Genomic DNA, 21,084 nt, shown 5'->3' on the forward strand with positions numbered 1-21,084 from the left:
GGGCTGAGAGACGGGGGGGGCTACATTTCCTTTGGCAAAACAATCTGTACGTAATTATATACGTGCTGATTGTGTGCAGAGGAAGTGTGTGCAGAATTAGGGGGTCTTGGGTGACTTTGCAAGAATTGTGTGCATGTGCGTGTGCGTGTTTGCGTTTGTTTTACAGACGAGGGAAGGATGTGGACGCGAGAGAGGGAAGCATCCTCCTCTCACAGACTTTACACAAGCAGGCAGGGCCGCAGCTGTGGGATCCTTTGATTAGTGGAACATCTGGGGGACACACACTGAAAAGGTCCGACCCACCAACCCACCCTAGCCTAGTAGACCCAAGTTGATCCTCCTGGCTAGCAACAGATATCGCATTATCACATAAACCCAGACACACAGCTGGATGGTTAATTCCAGACTGCTAACATGGTCAGACAAGAAAAATCTGATTAAGTTTCAGAATGTCATGTCACTGCTGTGTGTTCATTTCGCCTAGGAGAGCTGTGGGGCTGTTGAACTTCCCACAGAGACAGGACAGAAAAAAAGGAACAAATCTCCAGGAGTGAGGGAAGGGTTAACTAAACTCTTTCTCTTTCCTCCAAAAGAGCGAGGAGGGAGGGGGTGTGGCTTTCTATCTGAACAGCAGCCACCATCCCTCCCCCTCATCCCTCCATCCCTCCTCTCTCTCCCTTCCTCTCCCCTCCCCTCCTTTCCCTGTTCTCTGTGCCTTTCTGCCTGTGCACGTCAGTTGAGCTACCAACGCAGCAGCAGCAGTAGTAGGGAAAGGCTCAGGACGGAACACATTACAATGAGGCTCTGCAGCAGCAGCATTGGCGGTGGCGTTAGCAGCAACACTGCACTTTCCCCCTCTGCAGTCAGGGAGAAGAGCAGCTAGCCCGCTAGCCCTCAGCTGCAACCACAGCTTCCTCCTCTGCAGCGGGCACAGGGTTGCTGCCAGCAAGACAACATCGGCCCTTCACATCTCTGTGGGCCCACTTTCTTTTTTTTGCAGCCTTACAGAGAAAAGGAACTCAAGCATCCCATTTCCTTCCACCACTCTCTCACTCTGTCTCTCTGTCTCTCTGTCACTCCTTGCTGGCCGTGGCGCTGCTCGTCCCGCAGGTGTTCTTGAAGGAGGCCCTGGAGCAAAGGCTGGAGAAGGAGAGGGAAGAGGCGCGGCGCAAGGCTGGCATGGTGATCCGCGCCCACATCCTCAGCTATGTGGCAAGGTGAGTGGTGGAGTGTGTGTGTTTGTGTGTGTAGAGGAACGGTCGGAGGGCCGTGTGAGTGGCAGCGACAGTTGTCAATGTTTGTTTTGTAATAGAGGGTGTACAGCCTGTGTGTGTGTGTGTTTGTGTCTGTGGGAGGGGGGGGGGGATTATGAGCGTGCCATTCCACACGTTTACCTTTTTGTCTGTGCATGAGTGTGTGTGTGTGTGTGTGTGTGTGTGTGTGTGTGTGTGTGTGTGTGTGTGTGTGTGTGTGTGTGTGTGTGTGTTATGTGGGTTTATATACAGCACAAGTGCAGAAGTGGCTTTACAGGTTCTCCAGTGCAATAAGGGTGTACAGTTTTTTCCCCTCATAATCATGAGGACACCTCTTTAAACTCGCAGACTATCCAGTGGGTTAGTCGTTACAAACTCATGTTGTGCATTGTTCAATACAACAAAACTTTTAAAAGAATATTTATAGTCCAGATCTCGGATACAAAATGTGTCATTCAGTGTTTGGGAGAAAACTTTGGCACTACAAAATCCTAGCACTCTTTGTTCTGGCCTGAGAGGCAACTTTTCATCCCCTCCAACTCCTGCCTGTCAGACGAGATGGGACATCCATCACCATGGTGGTTAAAAATCTGCACAGGCAGACACCCTTAGGCATGTACGCTATCTGAGTTCCACCTGTGTGCTGCAGTATAGAAGCTGCCATACAGTCCTCTGAAAAGCTCCGCTGGGAGAGCATAATGGGACTAATGACAGAATTCAGGTTGTGAGTTCTCCTTCCCACTTAAGACGGAGGCTAGGGAAGTTCCCTGAAGACACAAGTGAAGCCTTTGTGTTATTATATGTAACCTTATCTCTGTCCTGAGCCCAGTCAGTGGCCATGGAGTGATTACTGTGGAGACTGGGCCAGCTTAAGAGGTCAGAGATTCGGATCAGTGTGTGTGGTCATTTTCAAGTCGTGGTTTTGTATGTGTATATAGATATATTTTATATATATATCAGTGATTCTTGAGAACCGGGACAAAAGGCCGTCTTCCATATGTAACTGCAGTTATGTTTAAAACTAAAAATATTTAAAATTGTAGATGTTATTAGGGATTACGAATAGAATGTCTGGAGCACAAGTATCCTCTTAAATGTAATTGTATCATTATTATGTCAAATGACACGTGTTATCTTCTCACAACATCCAAAACAGTGTGTCTTCAGAGAAGGTTTCAATCTTTCATATGCAATAAAACCTATTAAAAATGTACTTTAATGATTAAAAATAGCTTTTTTCATCAAAAGCAACACTAAATAATCTCTCATATCAATAAAAACTGTTTTTCTACAACACTCATGTTTTATAAGGATTCTAAGTCGTGGGACCACTTTACTGTAAGTCAACACCGTCAGACATTTCATTCTGTAAAATGTAATAAAATCAGGCGAAATAACGGGCAGCTGTCACTTTGAAGGACCTCTTGTCAAATTCTACCTCTCCAGAGTACAATAGTCAGACAGGCTCTGATAAGTGTTGTGGTTTTAGAATATTTTATTCTGAATCTTGAAAATCCCGTGTCACAACCATGATATGTCAACACCGACTTACAATTTCTGAAGAAGTTATATGAAATGTTACGATAATTTTATTTTCCTGAAGCATTAAATATGTCAACAATGTCAGACAGGAAATCTGACGGAGTTGACATCTGTGTGTGTGTGTGTGTGTGTGTGTGTGTGTGTGTGTGTGTGTGTGTGTGTGTGTGTGTGTGTGTGTGTGTGTGTGTGTGTGTGTGTGTGTAGGCTATAGCAGGCTATGCATGTATGAATATCCCCCCCAATAATTAGAAGAAGTAAATTTGTCACCCTCAAAAAGAAAGACAACCCCATTCTCCTCAAAAGAGGTACAAAAAACAGTTCAGTGGGTTGGCATATATCCCTCCTAATTGTTATTTCCCAATTATTTAAAACACCCATACAGTGGACCGTACCATCAACTTGCCGTTGCCGATGTTCGGCTTGCCTCTGCCTCTGGTTGCAGACGGCTAGTCAGCCTCGCGCAGTGCACAGTGTAGTGGCCTAATGTAAGTTCGATGGTAAGCTTGTTAAGCCCAATACGATGCACTTTCTCACTTTCAGGGTGAATTAGAGTGTGTCAAGTGTGTAAGGATGAATGTTAACATTCTGGTTACCATCTGGTTTCTTACTTTTGCCTAAAGTTACAGTTTAGCTTCAAGCTAATGTTAGCTGACGGCTGATAGCAATGGACCTATTGTAAAGGTCTGCTGATAGCCCACCATTTTAATTATCAATGTAAATTGTCATAATAGTAAACAATATTGCTGTGTAATGAGTAGTGAGTCCTAAAAAATAATAACCTAATACGTTTTCAATGTGCAGGAAGTTTTGAACAATACAGTAGCGTAAATATTTGAAAGCAATACAGAATGCCTCAGTGCCTTACTGCTTTATTTTCCATTATATTTGCTTCACTGGGAGCCTGTTGTCTTTCCTTAATAGAAATTAAGACATGTCCACCATAGATAAATACAGAATGCACAAATTAGTGCATACAAATTCACCAGAATGTACGAAATGGAAGTGTTTGAAGCCCACATTTAGCTTATAATGTGTGTGTCCCCGTCCCCCAATGTGTGTGTGTGTGTGTGTGTTTTCAATGCATGTGCAGTGCCTGTGGGTTCAGCCCACATGGCCAAAGTGGAGCAGCACCACAGATAGTATATAAAACACGAGCAGCACGAGCTTGCTTCACAATGTACAGGCATTGTTACTACTAGTGTGTTTATTTAGACAGAGCATGCCAGCAGGCGCCCCTAGTAGTGTTTTGCCACGTAAAACAAATATGTTTGCAGTGGTGCACAGCCTTCTCAGACAATGTTTTTTGGGGGGATTAAAGACCATGCTTGATGATGACAGCGAATATGTTTTTCTGAATATTTTTATTTTATTTTTATTCTCACCAGGAAACAATACAAGAGGGTCCTGTCCAGCGTGGTCACCATCCAGAAGAACTACCGTGCTCACTTTTGGAGACGCGTCTTCCTGCGCCTGCGCTCGGCGACTGTGGTCCTGCAGAAACATCGCAGGGGCCAGCTGGCACGATCCATCTACCTCCAGTACAGGGAGGATAAGAAGAAGAGAGAGGAGGAGGAGAGGAGGAGGAGAAGAGAAGAGGAAGAGAAGACCAGAGCAGAGGAGGACAGGAGAAGACGGGAAGAGGAGGAGGAGGAAGAGGATAGACAGAGGCTGATGATGAAGAGGAGGGAGGAAGAGGAGGCGGCCATGAGGAAACAAGAGGGAGAGCAGAATATGGCGGCAGAATCGGTCGAGAAAAGGTAGATTATAGCTCACTGGGTGACATGAAGGTGGATTTATTAAACCCTGGACAAGGAACTTTTAAAATGTAATTAGAAAGTCAAATTTTTGCTCTGATGATCACAAATGACCTGGAACAGCAAACGAGACCATCAGCTAAAACAAAATCAAAGTTTCACCCTCTTAATATTACCATTGCTTATCTTACAAAATCACATATCAATAAATTACCTCTACAGTCTTTCTTCATGGACGTATTCACTCACTTCCTCCCCCAGCACGTGCTTGGACGCTATTGTCGTTAGAAAAAACTATCCAAAGGTGCCGCTAGAATCAACAGAAACTCAAAGTTCCTTGTAGCTGCTTTAATATCCGATTCCTTTATACTGTATATGCATTATTCTCAGTCTAAAAACATTTTTTATTTTGTTTCTTTTTCTTTAGGAACTCGCTGGTCAATGGTGTTTGTCAGAAGGTAATGTCTTCTTTTTCAATAAAATCATTCAAAATCATTCAAATGACAAAATGCATGATTCATGATAAAGTTTTTCTTTCTCTATACCCTTGTCCCAACCCCACCACAGAAGGACCTCTCTCCCACTCTGTCCTTCAGTCACACGTCTGAGGAGGAGAGCCGTCAGATGGAGGAGATCCTGCGTCTTGAGAGGGAGATTGAACGTCTTCAGAAGCAGCAGGAGGACGGGGTGTCCCTGCTGGGAGACGTGTCTCACGAGGAGCTGCGCCAGATGAGGGACGCTGAGATCTACCGGCTGGAGAAGGAGGCTTCCCGCGTGGCCACAGAGTTCCTAGACCTCCTGGACTTTGGTGGTCTGGAGCCGTCCCTCTCCAGTGAAGAGAACCTCCACGACCCGGCCGAATCCAACACCACAGCCCCTCTCGCTGCTGAGGAAGAGGTGGAGGAGGTGGAGGTGGATGAAGGGTTCCATGCCGAAGACGAGTGCATCCCGCTGCCCGACTTCCCTCCCCCGGCCGTGGTCCCTCTGGCCAGGGAAGTGTTGCAGAGTATTCCACCTCCTCCACCGGCTTTCGCGGAAGGACAAGTAGCCGCTAGCTCCTGTCCTACAGCGGCAAAGCAGCTCTCCCCATCAGCACTCGCCCCCAACGGACTCATGAGTCACGACCCTCCCCTCAAAGACTCCCGGACCTCCAGACCTCCTCCTCCTAGGAGCGCCCTGCTGGCTAATGGAGAGAAGAGAAGGCAGTGCCAGAGCTCCAGCAGCAGGGGGCTGGACTCTGAGCCTACTAGCGAGGCGCCGTCGCAAACAAACCAGATGCCAGACACAGAGTCTGACTACGACCAAGAGGAGTTTGAAGAGGCTCACGGGAGCTCGGGGGCTAGCACCAACGACGGCCATATCACGGAGGATGAGGAGGTGCTGCGCAAATCTTCGTGCACCCAAAACAGCTTAGACTCCTTCAGAGGCAGCTTGGACTCGGTGAGAAAAACCACCAGACTAGGACTATTTTCCAATCTAGTGCCAAAGTTCTAATCCAGATGGGTAACCATTTTTTTTTTGGGTAGTACAGATTGAATGCATTTGGAAAGATACTATGTTATGTTTAGCAAAAAGAGGGACTTGAATTGCATATGAACAGGCAGATTCAGTCCTTTTCTTAAGTATCCGTTGCGCACAAATTGGAGACAAACTGCATTTTCAATTTTCCATGTTCATGTATAGGCCGACAGACACCTAGCTTTCCCCTGGGTATATTATTCTTCCCACGCCATAGACTCAACACCTACACTGCACACCCAATATTTAGTGTGAGCATGTGCGAGCCTGAACCTTTTCTCTAATTCTATCGAAGGGCTCAGGCTGCTGTTAGAATCACAGTGAAACACTGTTGCGAATATTTGTTTTGGCTCTGCTGAAGAGAATGTGAATCTATCTCCCAGATACTGCTAGTCAGGCAAGGACCTCAGACCTAAATACTGTTGGATCAGCACGATGTCAGGGAAAAGAGGGTGTGCGTGTGTGGGTGTTTATATGACAGTTTTACAGAGAGGTTGATTGACATAGTGCAGACAGATTTAGGGCACTGATTTAAGAACTGAACATGCACTGGGAAGACTCCTGTTCTCCTGTACTTTCTTGAAATTAAGTCACAAATTTGCAGGTTTGTTAATTTGATTTATAAATTCACCTGCTTTTAATGTTTGTTTGTTTTCTTTCAACAAAAAAAAAATGTTTTCCATGAAAGTCACTGCCAAAATTAATCCGTCACTGTAAATGCTGTTTTCCTTGTTTCAGTTAATCGACAGCGACGAGGACAACGATGGCTATGTGGACACAGATGAGGAGGTTTCCAATGGGAGAGTGAATCTGCTGAATGGCAGCGGGCCTCCGTACTTCCACGGCTACCTCTACATGAAGAGTGAGTAGCTTTTACCAAATCACTGCCCAGCAGGCATGCAGAAGATTTGAGCACAGCTGAACACCCCTTTGAAGGTTGTGTCAGGCAGTTTTTAGAAAAGCCTGTTGTTCAAGGCACTTGTTAAGTGTGCCGTGTTTAAGTACTGATGTTATCTTCTATTACGTTACATTTTATAAAAAAAATTGTTTATTGTTGTTGTTCTTATTCATGCATGTGTGTGAAAGCCCTGGTATGGTTGTTGATGGGAGGTGTTCAAAGTCACATACTGTAGTATGTGTAAAACAACCTTTATATTTCTTACAGTACCATTGCTGAATCTCCTCTTTTTAGTCTCTGTCTGAAACAGTCTGTTTTAGAGCATGTCTCTTTAATTCCTGCCTTCCAGAAAGCACAATCTGCTCTGATTGGCCCTGAATCTAACTGCCAGTTTAAATCTAACTGCTAGTTAGATTCAGGGGTATCTGGGGGTGTACATAGCAGGTGAAGTTAGTGCTAAGTGAGATTGGTAATGGTTGGCTTCTCCCCTTGTGACATCATATGGGGGGAAAGAAATCTAAACTTTTTGAACACAGGTTAGTGGTTAGAGCAGAAAGAAGTATGAACAAGGATTCATCCTTTGGCTCTCTGCACCTCTCATTCTGTCAGGTGGCCTTATGATCCCGTGGCGGCGGCGCTGGTGTGTCCTCAAGGATGAGACCTTCATGTGGTACCGGGCCAAGCAGGACTCCCTCAAATCCGGTTGGCTCTACAAGAAAGGAGGAGGGATGTCAACCTTGTCCCGCCGCAACTGGAAGATGCGCTGGTTCGTTCTGCGCGAGTCCAAGCTCATGTACTTTGAGAACGACAGCGAGGACAAGCTGAAAGGAACCATCGATATCCACACAGCCAAGTAAGAATCTGTTCTCAGTCACTATAGGGTTTAAAACTGTGATTTTATTTTATTGTGTTAGCTAAGACATTGAGGTCTAATTTAGATTAATCAAAACAATTGCTAAAAATATATGTTTTGCTAAGTTTTCGGTCTTTCTGTAGGGACATAGTGGACAACCACGAGAAGGAAAATGCACTGAATATTGTGACAGAGGAGAGGACTTACCACATCTATGCAGAGACTCCAGAAGATGCCAGGTACATTATATCCATAGGTTCTACAGTTACATCTACAATTAACTGTGTGCCTGATCTGTAGGTAATGTTTTACTTGTCATCGTCTTTCACTGAGGAGCCATGTGTGGAAATGAAGTTCCCCCTTGTGGTCGCGAGTGGAAATACTGGGCGTATTTATTCCCAATTCAATGTTTGCTGACTTTTCTCTTTCTGAACTGCCTCTGACCCCATCCAGCGGTTGGTTCAATGTGCTGAGTCGGGTCCACAGCGCCAGTCCAGAGGAGCTGGTGGAGATGCACCATGAACAGGCCAACCCAAAGAATGCAGTGGTAAGTGCTGTTTTACCTCTCTACTGCCAGGGGGCCCCCAGCCTCAACTCCCATTTTTCTTTTTTTACTTGGAATGATGGAGAATGTAACCTGATCAGCTGAAGTATGATGGTCCAGATTTTTTGGGTTTTATAGTAGGCAAAATTAAGCTAAAAAAGCAGAAAAGGCACACTGGTGGTGGTGGAACGTTGTTGAATTTTTATGGACGTTAAAAACGATGGCAGTGTAGTTAATGGCATTTGCAGATTCTGATTCAGTGTGCCATGAAGAAAACCCATGAAGGGAAAATAAGCAAGCAACTATTGACGTTCAAATCACCCTCTTTTCTCTGTCCAGGGCACACTTGACGTGGGCTTGATTGATTCTGTTTGTGCATCCAACAACCCGGACAGGTGAGAGATTGACACCCAATGAAACCCACTGGACGTTTTTTTTTATTTTTTTTTACTTTAGTTTCAGTAGGTTGATAGTATGCACACAGAATGACAACATGTTTTTGTATTGTTTGTTAATTTTATATTTTTCGCAGGCCAAACTCGTTTGTGATCATCACGGCCAACCGTGTGATCCACTGCAACACAGACACACCCGAGGAGATGCACCACTGGATCGGCTTGCTGCAGAAATCCAAAGGGGACTCAAGGGTCGACGGACAGGAGTTCTTAGTCAGAGGTCTGTTCAGTTGAAGCGCACACTATTTTAAAGTTGATTTGTGCTCTTATGTACGTGTGTAGGATACCTTGGGCTTAGCATAATAAAACAATGATGGGATTTTGAACAAGGAAAAATGAGAGAAGAAAAGTTTAGGTGTCATTTTATTCAAGAATACAACTAACCTAAATGATTCATTTCAGGCTGGCTACATAAAGAGATGAAATCAGGAGCCAAAAGCACGTCTCTGAAGCTGAAGAAGCGCTGGTTTGTGCTGACCACCAGCTCTCTGGACTATTACAAGTCATCAGAGCGCATCGCCTCCAAACTGGGAACTCTGGTCCTTAACAGCCTCTGCTCTGTGGTGCAGCCGGATGAGAAGGTCTTCAAAGACACTGGTCAGTTTATGGTCAACGATATTATTCTCTTTTGATGTTAAGGTTTAGTCGCTTAAAGTTTAGAAAACAAATGTAATCCTGTGTGGATTACTCCCCCTTTACACCCTAAACCGTTTTCTTATCAGCCATTTTTATTTAGGTTTGAGCACTTTGTAGGGAACAAATATGTGTGGAGTTCTTAAGTTTTTTTTATTCTCTACTAGGGAGTTATTTTGTCTGTGATGATGACTTTCTGCCTTGTTCACTCAGGTTACTGGAATATAATCATCCACGGACGTAAACACTCTTACCGTCTCTACACCAAAATGCTGAATGAAGCCATGCGGTGGGCTAATGCCATACAGGGAGCAATAGACAGCAAAGTTCCAATCGAGACACCAACACAACAACTTATCAGGGACATCAAGGTATTGATCACTTGAGTATTTATCGTTTATTTTTTTGTGGCTACGTTACTAATGTCACAGTCATGCTAATTACTGCCCAAAAATCGTCTGTGTGCAATGTCCGGCTGTGAGATTTTAATGTTACATATGTCTTAAACAATAAAAAAAAATTCTGCGTGACATTTCATTAACATTGTATTCAACTGCTATTTTTTCAGTCATGCAAACCTTTGGCAGGGACACACACTAGTAAAGTGAGGTACATGCACTCACTAAGCGTGTGCTGTGATACTCTTTAGATTTTTTCATGCTTCAGAACACCATTGTTTACCTCTTTTCCCCCTGTACAGTACAGCTGTTTCCTTTATTTATTGCAATTACTAATATCACTGATGTAATAATAATTAATTTTGAATACAAACTTCTGCCTGTTAAGGAATGTCCTACTTTGAGATCATTCATGGCAATATACTTACGATCCCTGACTTGGTTTTTTTTCTGTCTATGCAGGAAAGCAGTTTGAACGTGGAGGCGGTTGAGCAGACATACTGGAGGAACCCCATCCTGAGATATACCCAGCATCCTTTGCACTCCCCTCTTCTACCTCTGCCCTACGGAGATGTCAGCATCCACTGTGAGTGTTCTGTTGTGTTTACAAGCTATTGCTACTATAACTATGTTGGTTCTGAAAAAATTAAATACTCCATTTGAATTCTTAGTTATTTATTTTCCTTCATTCAGTCAAATAGTAGACTCTACTGGAATATCAATCTTACAACATAAAAGCTTACGGCTAGATAAACAAAAAACTGCAGTCTGGAATTTACCATAATATTTCTGTCTATCTTTCCCAGTGCAAAAGGAGAAGGGTTACACCAGCCTGCAGGACGAGGCCGTGAAGATTTTCAACTCGCTGCAGGAGATGGAGGCAGTGTCGGACCCTGTGCCAATCATCCAGGGAATCCTACAAACCTGTCAAGACTTGAAGTCGCTAAGAGACGAGGTTTACTGTCAGCTGATCAAACAAACCAATCACGTGCCACACCCCAACAGTCTCTCCAACCGCGCCCACTGGCATCTCCTGACCTGTATGAGCTGCACCTTCCTGCCTAGCCGAGGCATCCTACGCTACCTCAAGTTTCACCTCAAAAGGTGCCTTGTGTTTTCTTGTGTTTTTTTTTGTGGATACATTTTGTGGTCATTCACTGATTATGAACTTGTTGAAAGTGCTGACTCACCATCTTTGTGTCTTTGGGGGTGTGTTTTTTTTTTTAAGGATTAAGGAGCTGTTCCCTGGCACGGAGATTGAAATGTTCGCCCATTTCATCGGCGAGTCTCTGAAGAAGACCAAGACCAGAGAGTTGGTTCCCTCCCAAGAAGAAATCATGGCACTGGTCACCAGACAGGAAATGACCACCACAGTCTTCTGCCATGGAGGAGGATCCTGCAAGATCTCCATTAACTCGCACACCACCGCTGGAGAGGTTAGCCAGCTGCGGTCTTTTTGCTACGTGGGCTGATTTCAATGTCTATCTACACTTTCTCTTTATTTTCACAAGGATTTTTTTAAATAATAATAATAATTATTATTATTATTATTATTATTATTATTATTATTATTATTATTATTGTTGTTGTTGTTGTTGTTGTTGTTGTTATTATTTATTAACTTGTGTTTTTTTTACTTATGTTTTTATTGTATTTTTTACTAAGCATTGTGGTTGTTGTGGTCTTGGCTTGCTTTCTCTAGGTGGTAGAGAAGCTGATCAGAGGTCTGGCTATGGAGGACAGCAGGAACATGTTTGCACTCTTTGAACACAACAACACTATTGACCGAGCTGTGGAAAGCAGGGTTCTTGTGGCCGATGTTCTGGCTAAATTCGAAAGGTATTTGTACATGACAACAGGCAGCTTTTCTATTACATACTTAATTTGATGATATTATTGTATATTCAGGCTCCTGCTATATAGGACACTTAACACCAGTTGATAATGATACAAAAAAAAATACAATGAGGAAAGAAAAGTGCCTTAATATGGTGCTTTTGCTCCTTTTCCACCAGACTGGCTGGCAGTGAGGAGGGCGAGGATGACGGCCAATGGAAACTCTATTTCAAACTCTACTGCTTCCTGGATGTGGAGAGCATGCCTAAAGAAGGAGTTGAGTTTGCGTTCATGTTTGAGCAGGTGTGTATCACTCACCATGTAATACAAAGAGTCTTTTAAACCACCTGTTCCAGCTGATGCTACTGACAAACCCTTTTCCCTTTTTTTCTTTTAATGTATTGAACATGTTAAAATAATACAAACACAAACTTAAACGTATAAGCAATTAAAAAAACAATTTACAGCAACATATAAGAAAGAAAAATGTTCAAAAGGAATAGGTTGAACACTTTTCTGGTCCTACCCCCTCTTTTCTTTAGTTTTTTTTTTTATTATATTATTTATAGAAAATACATATTACATTTGCATCCATCAGTGTCTATCATGTTGAACTCAGTCGGATTAAACAAATCAAAGCTTTTGGACAAAACAAAGAACAAAATAATTGGAACAGAAAAACCAAAACCATCAAATAAGGACAGAAAATGACAGGGCCAGCTCATCACCATTCAATATATTGTTTTTGAATTCTGCTCATCATTACAGTTGTTCCACATACTAACACCTTTATCCTTGTGCCTTTCCAACAGGCCCATGAGAGCCTGACGCGGGGCCACTTCCCTTCCCGAGAGGAGACCCTGCAGCACCTGGCCGCTCTACGTCTGCAATTCCTTTACGGAGACAAGGCGCGGGTCACCTGGAGCCTGGACAATGTCTACCCAGTGGGCCGGCTTCGTGCTCGCATCCTGCAGTTCACTAAGGTGGGAGGGGCGTCAGGGTCGGGGGGTCAGACTCAGACTCTGGAGCGGCGCAGGACCAGCTTCCTGGACGGGACCCTGCGGCGGGGCTTGAAGACGGGCTCCATGAAGAAGCAACGCATGGAGGAGGAGCAGATGCTGGAGATGTGGATCAAGGAGGAGATGTCTGCCACCCGCGCCAGCATCGTGGAGAAGTGGTCCCGCCTCAGTGGCCTGGACCAGCATCAGGCCATGCTCAAGTACATGACCATCATCAAGGAGTGGCCCGGATATGGATCCACGCTATTTGACGTGGAGGTAAGTTTTTCTTTTTTTTTTTTTTTTTTTTTGCTCAGGTGTCACACAAAGCTTTCTGACCATGCTATAACCTGTCTGCAGCTCTTAGCCCCACTGCTCTTAGATGGCCGTTTAGAGAGCCTAGGCTGTGTATAAACACCAGACTATTTTTCAGCGCGCACACACAGGGGATCAGGTTTTGTAGGGGTTGCTTGGGATCCAACTTTTTCTCTCAAGATACCTCAACTCATGGTAACTCTTAACTAAGTTAGTAGTACCTATCCAATAATGCTGCTCTCTTTTTCACCAAATCATTTGGATATCTCACTATGGTGGGACTCATTGGGATCCGTTTCTATGAGGTGACACTATGGCAGCGTTTACATACTGGCGCAGGAGCTCAGAAAAATCCCAAAAATGTTTCAGTTGGTGATTCCCTGCTAAGAAAAAACTTGGACGTTCAGCAGAAGGTATAAAATCGATGCATGATGTTCCTCATGTAGATGCGCCGACAGTGATGTTGGCTGTGATGTTCCTCAGAATTCCTCATGGAGGAAACAGAAGTTACGCATTATAGCTTTAATAAATTGAACCGAAACAGAAACACCAAAATGATAACATCGATGAAGGACTTGTTTCAGAATTGATTCCAGCAGATCAGATCGGTGCATCTCCTGCTGCATTGGATGATGTTCATGAGTTCCTTGTGTTTGTGTCTTCACAGTGCAAAGAAGGCGGCTTCCCTCATGATCTCTGGCTGAGTGTGAGTGCTGAAAACATTTCTGTCTACAAGAAGGGAGAGCCAAAGCCCCTGGAGACGTTCCCATACGAGCACATTGTGTTCTTTGGCGCTCCGCTGCCCTGCACCTACAAGATCACTGTGGATGAGAGAGAAATGTTCTTTGAGACACCACAGGTACGTTACCTTGGCTTTAGAATTTATTTTATGTGAACTTGCAAGAGGAAAGAGAATTTCAATTGATACAGTTTTATAAACAGCTATTTGATGTATAAGTTCCCTGCTCTTCATCTGTTCACTGCTAGGTTGGAGAGATCACAAAGATCATGAAGGCCTACATTAACATGATCGTGAAGAAGCGCTGCAGTGTGAAGTCTGTGTCCAGTTATGGAAGCAGCTGGATCCGGTGATAGAACTAACAGGGCATAAAACAATGTACTCAGCTACAAATGGACAAAAAGCGGGCCACGGGAGAGAAAATGGACAAACGCCATTTTGAAGCTTTTCGTCTGTTTGAGGATTTTTTTTTTAAATATCAAGGACAAAAACAGACAGCGCTTGCACTCCACCGAACCCTTTCTCACAATTGAAGACGGATATGCACATCTAAAAGTGTAAATTTTCTTTGAGCTTACATCCAAATCCGCTTGAGTTGTCATATTTTATTCCAGGAATTTCTTCAAATGTTGCACCCCATTGTAATGAATGTCCTCCTGGTTGGAGATTCCCTCAGGTTAACGCATAATAATAACTATTCCAGCTCATCTTGCCTTATTTAAGTGCTTGTTTTAGCTATTCTGGACTAAAAGATTCCGTGCAGATGTTTGCCTTTTTTTTCAAGAATGGAAATAAATACACATTTTGCGGGTGTTGAGTCTCACTGGGTCAGTAGAAGTAATGGCTTTACATCCCTATACTAAAAAACCTGCTTGTTATAAGTCAAATAAAATTCAGCAAACTAGAAAATGTAATATGACTAACCCCTACAAAAGTGGAGATAACCATTGCAGTCAAATATTTTTCTCAAAAGGCACCATGAGTACAATCTTCTGCCCTAGAACAAGTACTTTGTGTTGAGCTGTTTGATTGTGTATACCGACTTGAGGATATGACTTTTTGTGGCTGAAAAACTGACGATCTCGGATGTGTTTTGAGAACCATTGTTCAGTGTGTCTTTTCTCTAGAGATTGTTTGACAGTGTTTTTTAATTCCAGTGATGTCAGAGGGCATGCAAGGGGATGGGGTATTTATTTATTGGAAGTGAGGTGAACCGTGTGCTGGAAAAAAATGTATTGATGCCGCTTTGTGCATTCAGGGACACAGAAATCTAGATTAAGAAATAGACAGGTTGTTCATGACCCTCTATCGATTTTCTTATCTTTTTTGTGACCTGATTCTGAGCTTCTGTCAACATGAGATATCCTAAGTGTGTCGCCCTCAACACCCAACGTGCTAAATCCCTTTAATAATCAAGCTAACCTGAGGATAGTTCCTCTCCTCCGCTGTAAATACACCGAAAGGTTTCAAGCCTGTGCCAGTCGATTACAGAATCTAGGTCCCGATAAGGATGAGATGCAAACATAACGAGCTTAGTATTTACCTCATATTGCATCACTGTCTTCCATTAGCTCTCCAATCGTACTCACTCAAGGCCAACTGGTCAGCTGCCGGCGGCCACACCAGAGACTGAACTTGCCATTTGACGATGACTGTATTTCTGAGATTTGTTGATTTTGTTTTGAAGAAGAGGAAAAAATCTGAAAAATGTTTTATATCAGAATTTAAAGATGCTTTAATAAATTATTGTATTTCAAATGCTTTTCTTATTGTTTGTCGATTTTCATCTATTGTCATTGTGATGTCTTGCGGAGGATGTAATGGTACATGTTCAGTTAATGCCAACTAAGTGGTTCTCAGTCTGTACATGCATCAGGAGCCAAACATGAACAGGTTCCTACAAGAATACATCAGGATTAGATGATGATAATGTTGGCTGAGAGACACCAAAGCTGGATCCACATGTAGGGTTAAAGGAAAACAAATAATTAGACAATGAAGTTTTGAAAGCTGTCTCCACACCAACAGAATCCATAACTGTCTCAAGTGAACAACTACAACAACAACAAAAAAAGATGGCTGTCAGAAAAAGAAAAGAAAACACAAAGAAACATAGAATATATGTAGGCTGTAAAACTAACTTTCCAATCAGCTATCGATGCTGCTGCTACAAATTTGAATAGTTATCAATATAAAAGGTAAATGCTAAAAGTACAATTATCTTAAAAAAACATTGTATTAAGGCGTTTAAATATATTGCTATTATTGGCTTAAAACGTATTCATTAACCACTTATTAAGTCATTGGTTACAGCATTAGGTCTTGCAAAATTCTCCTTGTTTGAAAGAAGCTGTGTTGTTTATAGTTAAAAATAATGGAACTGAAAAAGCATATATTCTACATTTATTTTCTATTTTTTTGACTTCATTTGACATGCTGCACTAAATACATGACTTTACATGAAGACACGATTTCCAGATCAATATTGTAAATAAGAAACTGTTCTTAATGTTTTATCTGGAAAAATAAAGGTTTAAATTAAAAAAATCTTTCTTTAATTTTTTTAAATCTTTTTTTATTTCAAACTTTTAGCAGGAAATAGGCCTACATAGTATCTAACGAAAACATAAAATATAGAAACATTAAGACAGTCAAACAATATCAAACAAACGAAAAACAAAAAAACAATAATAATAGTTAGTAGGCCTATTAAAAAACACCAAATTAATTACAAACAACAATAGTCTTCATTGCTTTTTTGTTCTGAAAATCAGAAGGTGTTTATATATAAAGTTCTACTCCTTTTATAAATACAAAAAATTTTGGTCTTTTGTAGCCTATGTGAATTTACATTTGTGAATGTAAAACTTGCGAAATGTAAATTAATAAGAAAAAAGCAGAAAGCAGCCAGATATAATGTTTCTCTCAAGGGTGACATTTGCAAACATTTTAACCGCTTCAAATGATTGATAGCCTATCTTCCCACAGTTTGTGTACATTCACAATACCAAAACAAAGTCCCTGCAGCTGTTTCATGACACCAGCGTCAGCCGCTCGTGACGTCAGCCGTAAACGGGAGGTCCACCCTTCTTCCCCTCAGACTTCTCCAATCTCTACAAACGTTACTTTATCCATGGTTTCCGTGCGGTCGATGGTTTCAACTCGTCTTACGATGTCCAGAGTTAACAGAGCGCCAGCCTTTGTTTTGGCCTTGCTCTTCTACTGTTGTATCAATTTCACAGAGGCGCAGACTTCAACTCCGTCTCCGGCTCCGAGTAAGTGTCTTTTTGCCCGTTTTTTAAACTGTAATGTTTTGTTTAGTGCTGCCAGAGTCCGCTCAGGAGACTGTCACATGACTGCAGCATGAAGGATTTCCATAGCGATGGCGATAATCAATGTTAACTCACTGTAATGGCTCGTCTCAATCGACATTGGTTTTATTCTACATAAACGTTAACTTTCGTGTTTCCTGTCAATCTGAATCTCTGCTGCACTCGATGTTGTTTTTGCAAGTCCTGCCAATGATTTCTGACTGTGGGTAGAATATTAGCACATACCTAACTTATACAACTGCTTAAATCTACACTGAAGGCTTAACGGTGCTGTGTAGGCTACAATATAACACACTGTGTCTGTGTTTCAGCTTCTTGTGCCTCGAAATCCAACACCACTTGTGATGAGTGTCTGCAAAATGTGAAAGTGAGTGCAATGCAAACAATACATACCTTTTTCAATTCTGTCCGTGGATGTGTTAGTATAAAGACCAAAGATCAGGCAGTGACAACTCTGTGTTTGTTGCTGCTCTTGTTTGCAGTGCTTGTGGTGCACACCAACCAAACAATGCATGGACTACCCAGTGAAGAGCATCCTGCCCCCCAGCAGTGTGTGTCCCCTCAATGATGCACGGTGGGGGGTTTGTTGGGGTAAGACCATAGACAGTATAATAAAGGGTAAGACTGATTGTAGGCCTTAGATGACCATTCAGATTCCAACTGGGCATTTGTTGATATTTTGGATATGTGTGGGCTAGTGATAAAAACTATTTTTTGAAAAATTTAAAGGGCAACTATTTTGACTATCGTTTTATTGTGAAGATTTCCTGATCTTTTCACGAATACCAAAAGGCAATTTTAAGAGCTTGACTTGTGCTTAAAGAATATGTGACACCTTAGAGGTTAAACAATGAAACAATCAGTCAAAGTAACAATTGTCCGATGAATAAAATAATGAGAGTAAACGTATCACTACAACCTTAGTACAGAATGGAAATCATAGTTTACCAATAGTCATGGTGCTCCTCCTGACTATATCAATTATATGACTTAACAATGATTCACTGGTGCTTATTCTACCCAGAAGAATCATGTCCAGTTACAGCAGCAGTATAACATCTAAGAGTGGGGTAGCTTGTAGTGTACAGTATGTGTTATGATCCATGGCTCATCATTTAGTAAACATTTCTTCCCCCCCCCCCCCTCTGATTTCCAGTAAACTTCCAGATATTGATCATCACCATGTCAGTGCTGGGTGGGGTCATCATCGTTGCCATGATCGTTTGCTGTTGCTGCTGCTGTCGCAAGAAGGAAAGAGCTGGGTGAGCATTAACTTCACATGAAACGCCAGCTAGGAAATCTGGTTCAGAATGGCAGGGGGGGAGGAGGAGAGAAGGGGTGGAGAGTAGGGGAGAGGGGGGAGACAATGGCTCTTTTTTTCTGCTCGGGAAGGCTAAGGCTGATACCGCCGTCTCCAAAAGCCAGACAGAATTTCTATCTGTAGCTCTGAAAACTAACTTCTTTTTCTTATGACTTCAATATCATTTGATTAAAATGCGCTCTACTCTCCCAACAAGCTCATTTAGTAATGTGTCTTGGTATTATCAGGCTTGAGTCTAAATTGCTAAAGTGAGTTGTATTGTTTACAAAAAAAAACATAACCATGTTGAATATTCATATATGTTTGTTGTGTTCCAGAAACAATAAAGAAGACGAAAAGGTGGAGCGACAAAACAGAGCGAGGAAGAATCGTCAGAAAGAGAGGTCAGTTGTCTGATGAGGAGGGCATCTGACATTAACCAGTTTTGAGTGTTCCTTATTAAGATAATATAATATGAAATACAAAAATGTATTGGTTTCTGTCAGTCAGTAAAACAAAAACAAAACAAACTACAGAAACAAGGGAGCGTCTGTCCTACATTTAACATGTAGCTCCAGTGGCTCATTGATTACCACCACCATGCACTACAATGAATGTTTAAAACAAAGATTATATCTCAATGATATGAATTATAAAGATTGTAAAGTTTTTTTTATAAGGATTATCTATTTACAGTCTCATATCAACGTGTCCAAATGATTACTTTTTTAATGAATTTTTTTTAAAGGTTTTCTGTATTTCTGTTTTTTTTAAATGGTGTTTTTTGGTACATTTCATCAGCCGATTACAGCATTATCCCTATGCCAGGATCCAAACGCTGTAGGCATGAGTGCAGCACTGCAGCCAGTGTTCTCTGTTGTCTCACAACTAGTCTTTGTTTCTTACCCCCCCCCCCCCCCCCCAACAGGAGAACAGAAATGCATCTGAGGCATGATGAAATCAGGACGAAATATGGTGAGAAACACATTTCTCTTTAGTGTGTGTGTGTGTGTGTGTGTGTGTGTGCAGGTTAATGTGAGGCAAATTTTAAGTATCAAAGATGCTTGTTTTTTTGTAGCTCACTGTGACAAAACAGTGGAATGCTTATCAGGGTAGGGTAAAGATTAGACGGATCAATTAAATGAAAATAAATAACTTTTAATTGATGAGACATGGTAGAAACATAGAAAGCAACCTTGCGAGAAGATGCAACATTCCAAAATTGCTAATTTGACTCAATTGCGCCATCTAGTGGAGAAACACTACCTGATGGACTTCTGATTCTTTGAAATGATGGTAGCGTTCCGAATCGCATACTCTTTATTTTTTCTATTCTACATACTACATCCGACGATAAAAATAATCTAGTTGGGATGCAGTAGGCATACTATTGGGACATACTTTACTCTCTTATTTCATCATAACATTGCGCCTTGATCTTGCCTCTTGCTTTTATGTCCGTCGCATCCCCGTTTGTTTTCATATGGAGGCTTCGTCGATGTGACGTCACTTCACGTGCACACTGGATTGTGGGTCAGAATCGCCCAAATAGGATGCACTTTTCAACATAGACATAGCATTATTATTTTCATATTATTATGTCTATGCTTTTCAACACTAACAATCTTGGCCGCATGAAGTAGGACATCCGGGTACTTCTAACCATCCTAAATCTGGCCACAAGAATCGGGACATCCTAAATCTTTTTTCTACATACTATATAGTAGAAAGTATGCGATTCGGAACACAACAGATTTATATCTCTCTGTTGTTCTTTCCAGGTCTGGCAAAGGATAATCCATACGCCCGTATGGACGACCGTTAAGAAGAATTTCAACAATGGTTTCTTTTTCTTTTTTTCTCTCTTGAGATGATTTTACTGATGCCAGTAACGTTGAGATACGTATGTAGCATATGATGAACTGTGATTATCTGATTTTACTTAGTTAGTGTCACCCAGATGCATTTTTTCTGACTTAGACTGTGCACTAAAGATCAAAGTCTTCACCCAATTTTTCATCTTTCATAGGCTACAAGTTGCTTTTATGCCTTATTGATATCTCTTATGCCTTAATCGTGACGCAAACGATCATTGAGATATCTGTTCAGCTAACTTGTTTAACTATCCACACTTGAAATACAAGTACGGGCAAATCTGTCAAAACGTGAAGCCCACCATTAAATGCGAAACATTTCGTATAGCATAAAATGCAGTATTGTACAATTTCTACATCTCCATAACACACCAGTGCTTGTTGTCATACTAAATTGGGAGTAAACACTATTTCATTGGTCGTTATTGATGTAAAATGTTAATTTATTTAACATAAAAAGCCATATGCAACACGTAACACATTTTGCATGATTTTTTGATACTTTATTTGTTGATGAATGTCAGAATACCAATTTTGTTTCAAAACTTTTCTTGGATAAAATAAATGTTTGTTCTTGAACTTTATGTGAGCACTTTTGATTGTTGAACTTTCTGAGTCATAAACTATAAATCAATTTCAAAAGTCACAGCATCCCCAGTTTCCCTTCCTTCCCCCACCCCAACCAAACACAAATTAATGTTTATCCCAAGACCAATTTTACTCCAGTTGACTTGATAGGAAAACAATGATAATTGTAATATTTATGGTGGGTTTGTTACTGGCACCAACTGCAATATTGTTTAGCATAAAATATTTAAGTATAAGTTAAGTCTTTAGTTAAA

The 21,084-nt window shown here is 41.8% G+C and overlaps 2 protein-coding genes across 2 annotated transcripts in view; both read left to right on the forward strand.

Annotated features, from left to right (window-relative positions):
* The window catches only part of myo10l3 (myosin X, like 3), a 57,032-nt gene extending 41,534 nt beyond the window's left edge, over positions 1-15,498 (forward strand). Inside the window, exons 21-40 of the mRNA XM_080038618.1 lie at positions 1,111-1,217; positions 4,181-4,552; positions 4,977-5,007; positions 5,117-5,989; positions 6,806-6,929; positions 7,575-7,818; positions 7,962-8,057; positions 8,272-8,365; positions 8,702-8,757; positions 8,895-9,037; positions 9,220-9,414; positions 9,664-9,821; positions 10,311-10,434; positions 10,655-10,952; positions 11,077-11,284; positions 11,551-11,687; positions 11,864-11,987; positions 12,497-12,961; positions 13,665-13,856; positions 13,985-15,498. Of these exons, the coding sequence (XP_079894744.1) occupies positions 1,111-1,217; positions 4,181-4,552; positions 4,977-5,007; positions 5,117-5,989; positions 6,806-6,929; positions 7,575-7,818; positions 7,962-8,057; positions 8,272-8,365; positions 8,702-8,757; positions 8,895-9,037; positions 9,220-9,414; positions 9,664-9,821; positions 10,311-10,434; positions 10,655-10,952; positions 11,077-11,284; positions 11,551-11,687; positions 11,864-11,987; positions 12,497-12,961; positions 13,665-13,856; positions 13,985-14,089 (4,146 nt within the window). The 3' untranslated portion in view covers positions 14,090-15,498. The remainder of the gene's footprint in view (positions 1-1,110; positions 1,218-4,180; positions 4,553-4,976; positions 5,008-5,116; positions 5,990-6,805; positions 6,930-7,574; positions 7,819-7,961; positions 8,058-8,271; positions 8,366-8,701; positions 8,758-8,894; positions 9,038-9,219; positions 9,415-9,663; positions 9,822-10,310; positions 10,435-10,654; positions 10,953-11,076; positions 11,285-11,550; positions 11,688-11,863; positions 11,988-12,496; positions 12,962-13,664; positions 13,857-13,984) is intronic.
* Positions 15,499-16,855: 1,357 nt separating this feature from the next.
* pttg1ipb (PTTG1 interacting protein b) lies at positions 16,856-20,723 on the forward strand. The gene is made up of 7 exons (XM_080037490.1): positions 16,856-17,011; positions 17,380-17,435; positions 17,551-17,659; positions 18,225-18,330; positions 18,707-18,772; positions 19,297-19,343; positions 20,150-20,723. The coding sequence occupies exons 1-7, from the start codon at positions 16,870-16,872 to the stop codon at positions 20,191-20,193; spliced, it is 570 nt and encodes a 189-aa protein (XP_079893616.1). The 5' UTR covers positions 16,856-16,869; the 3' UTR covers positions 20,194-20,723.
* Positions 20,724-21,084: the final 361 nt, after the last annotated feature.

Source organism: Ammodytes marinus, assembly GCF_949987685.1.
Source record: "Ammodytes marinus genome assembly, chromosome: 12".
Lineage (NCBI taxonomy): Eukaryota > Metazoa > Chordata > Actinopteri > Uranoscopiformes > Ammodytidae > Ammodytes > Ammodytes marinus.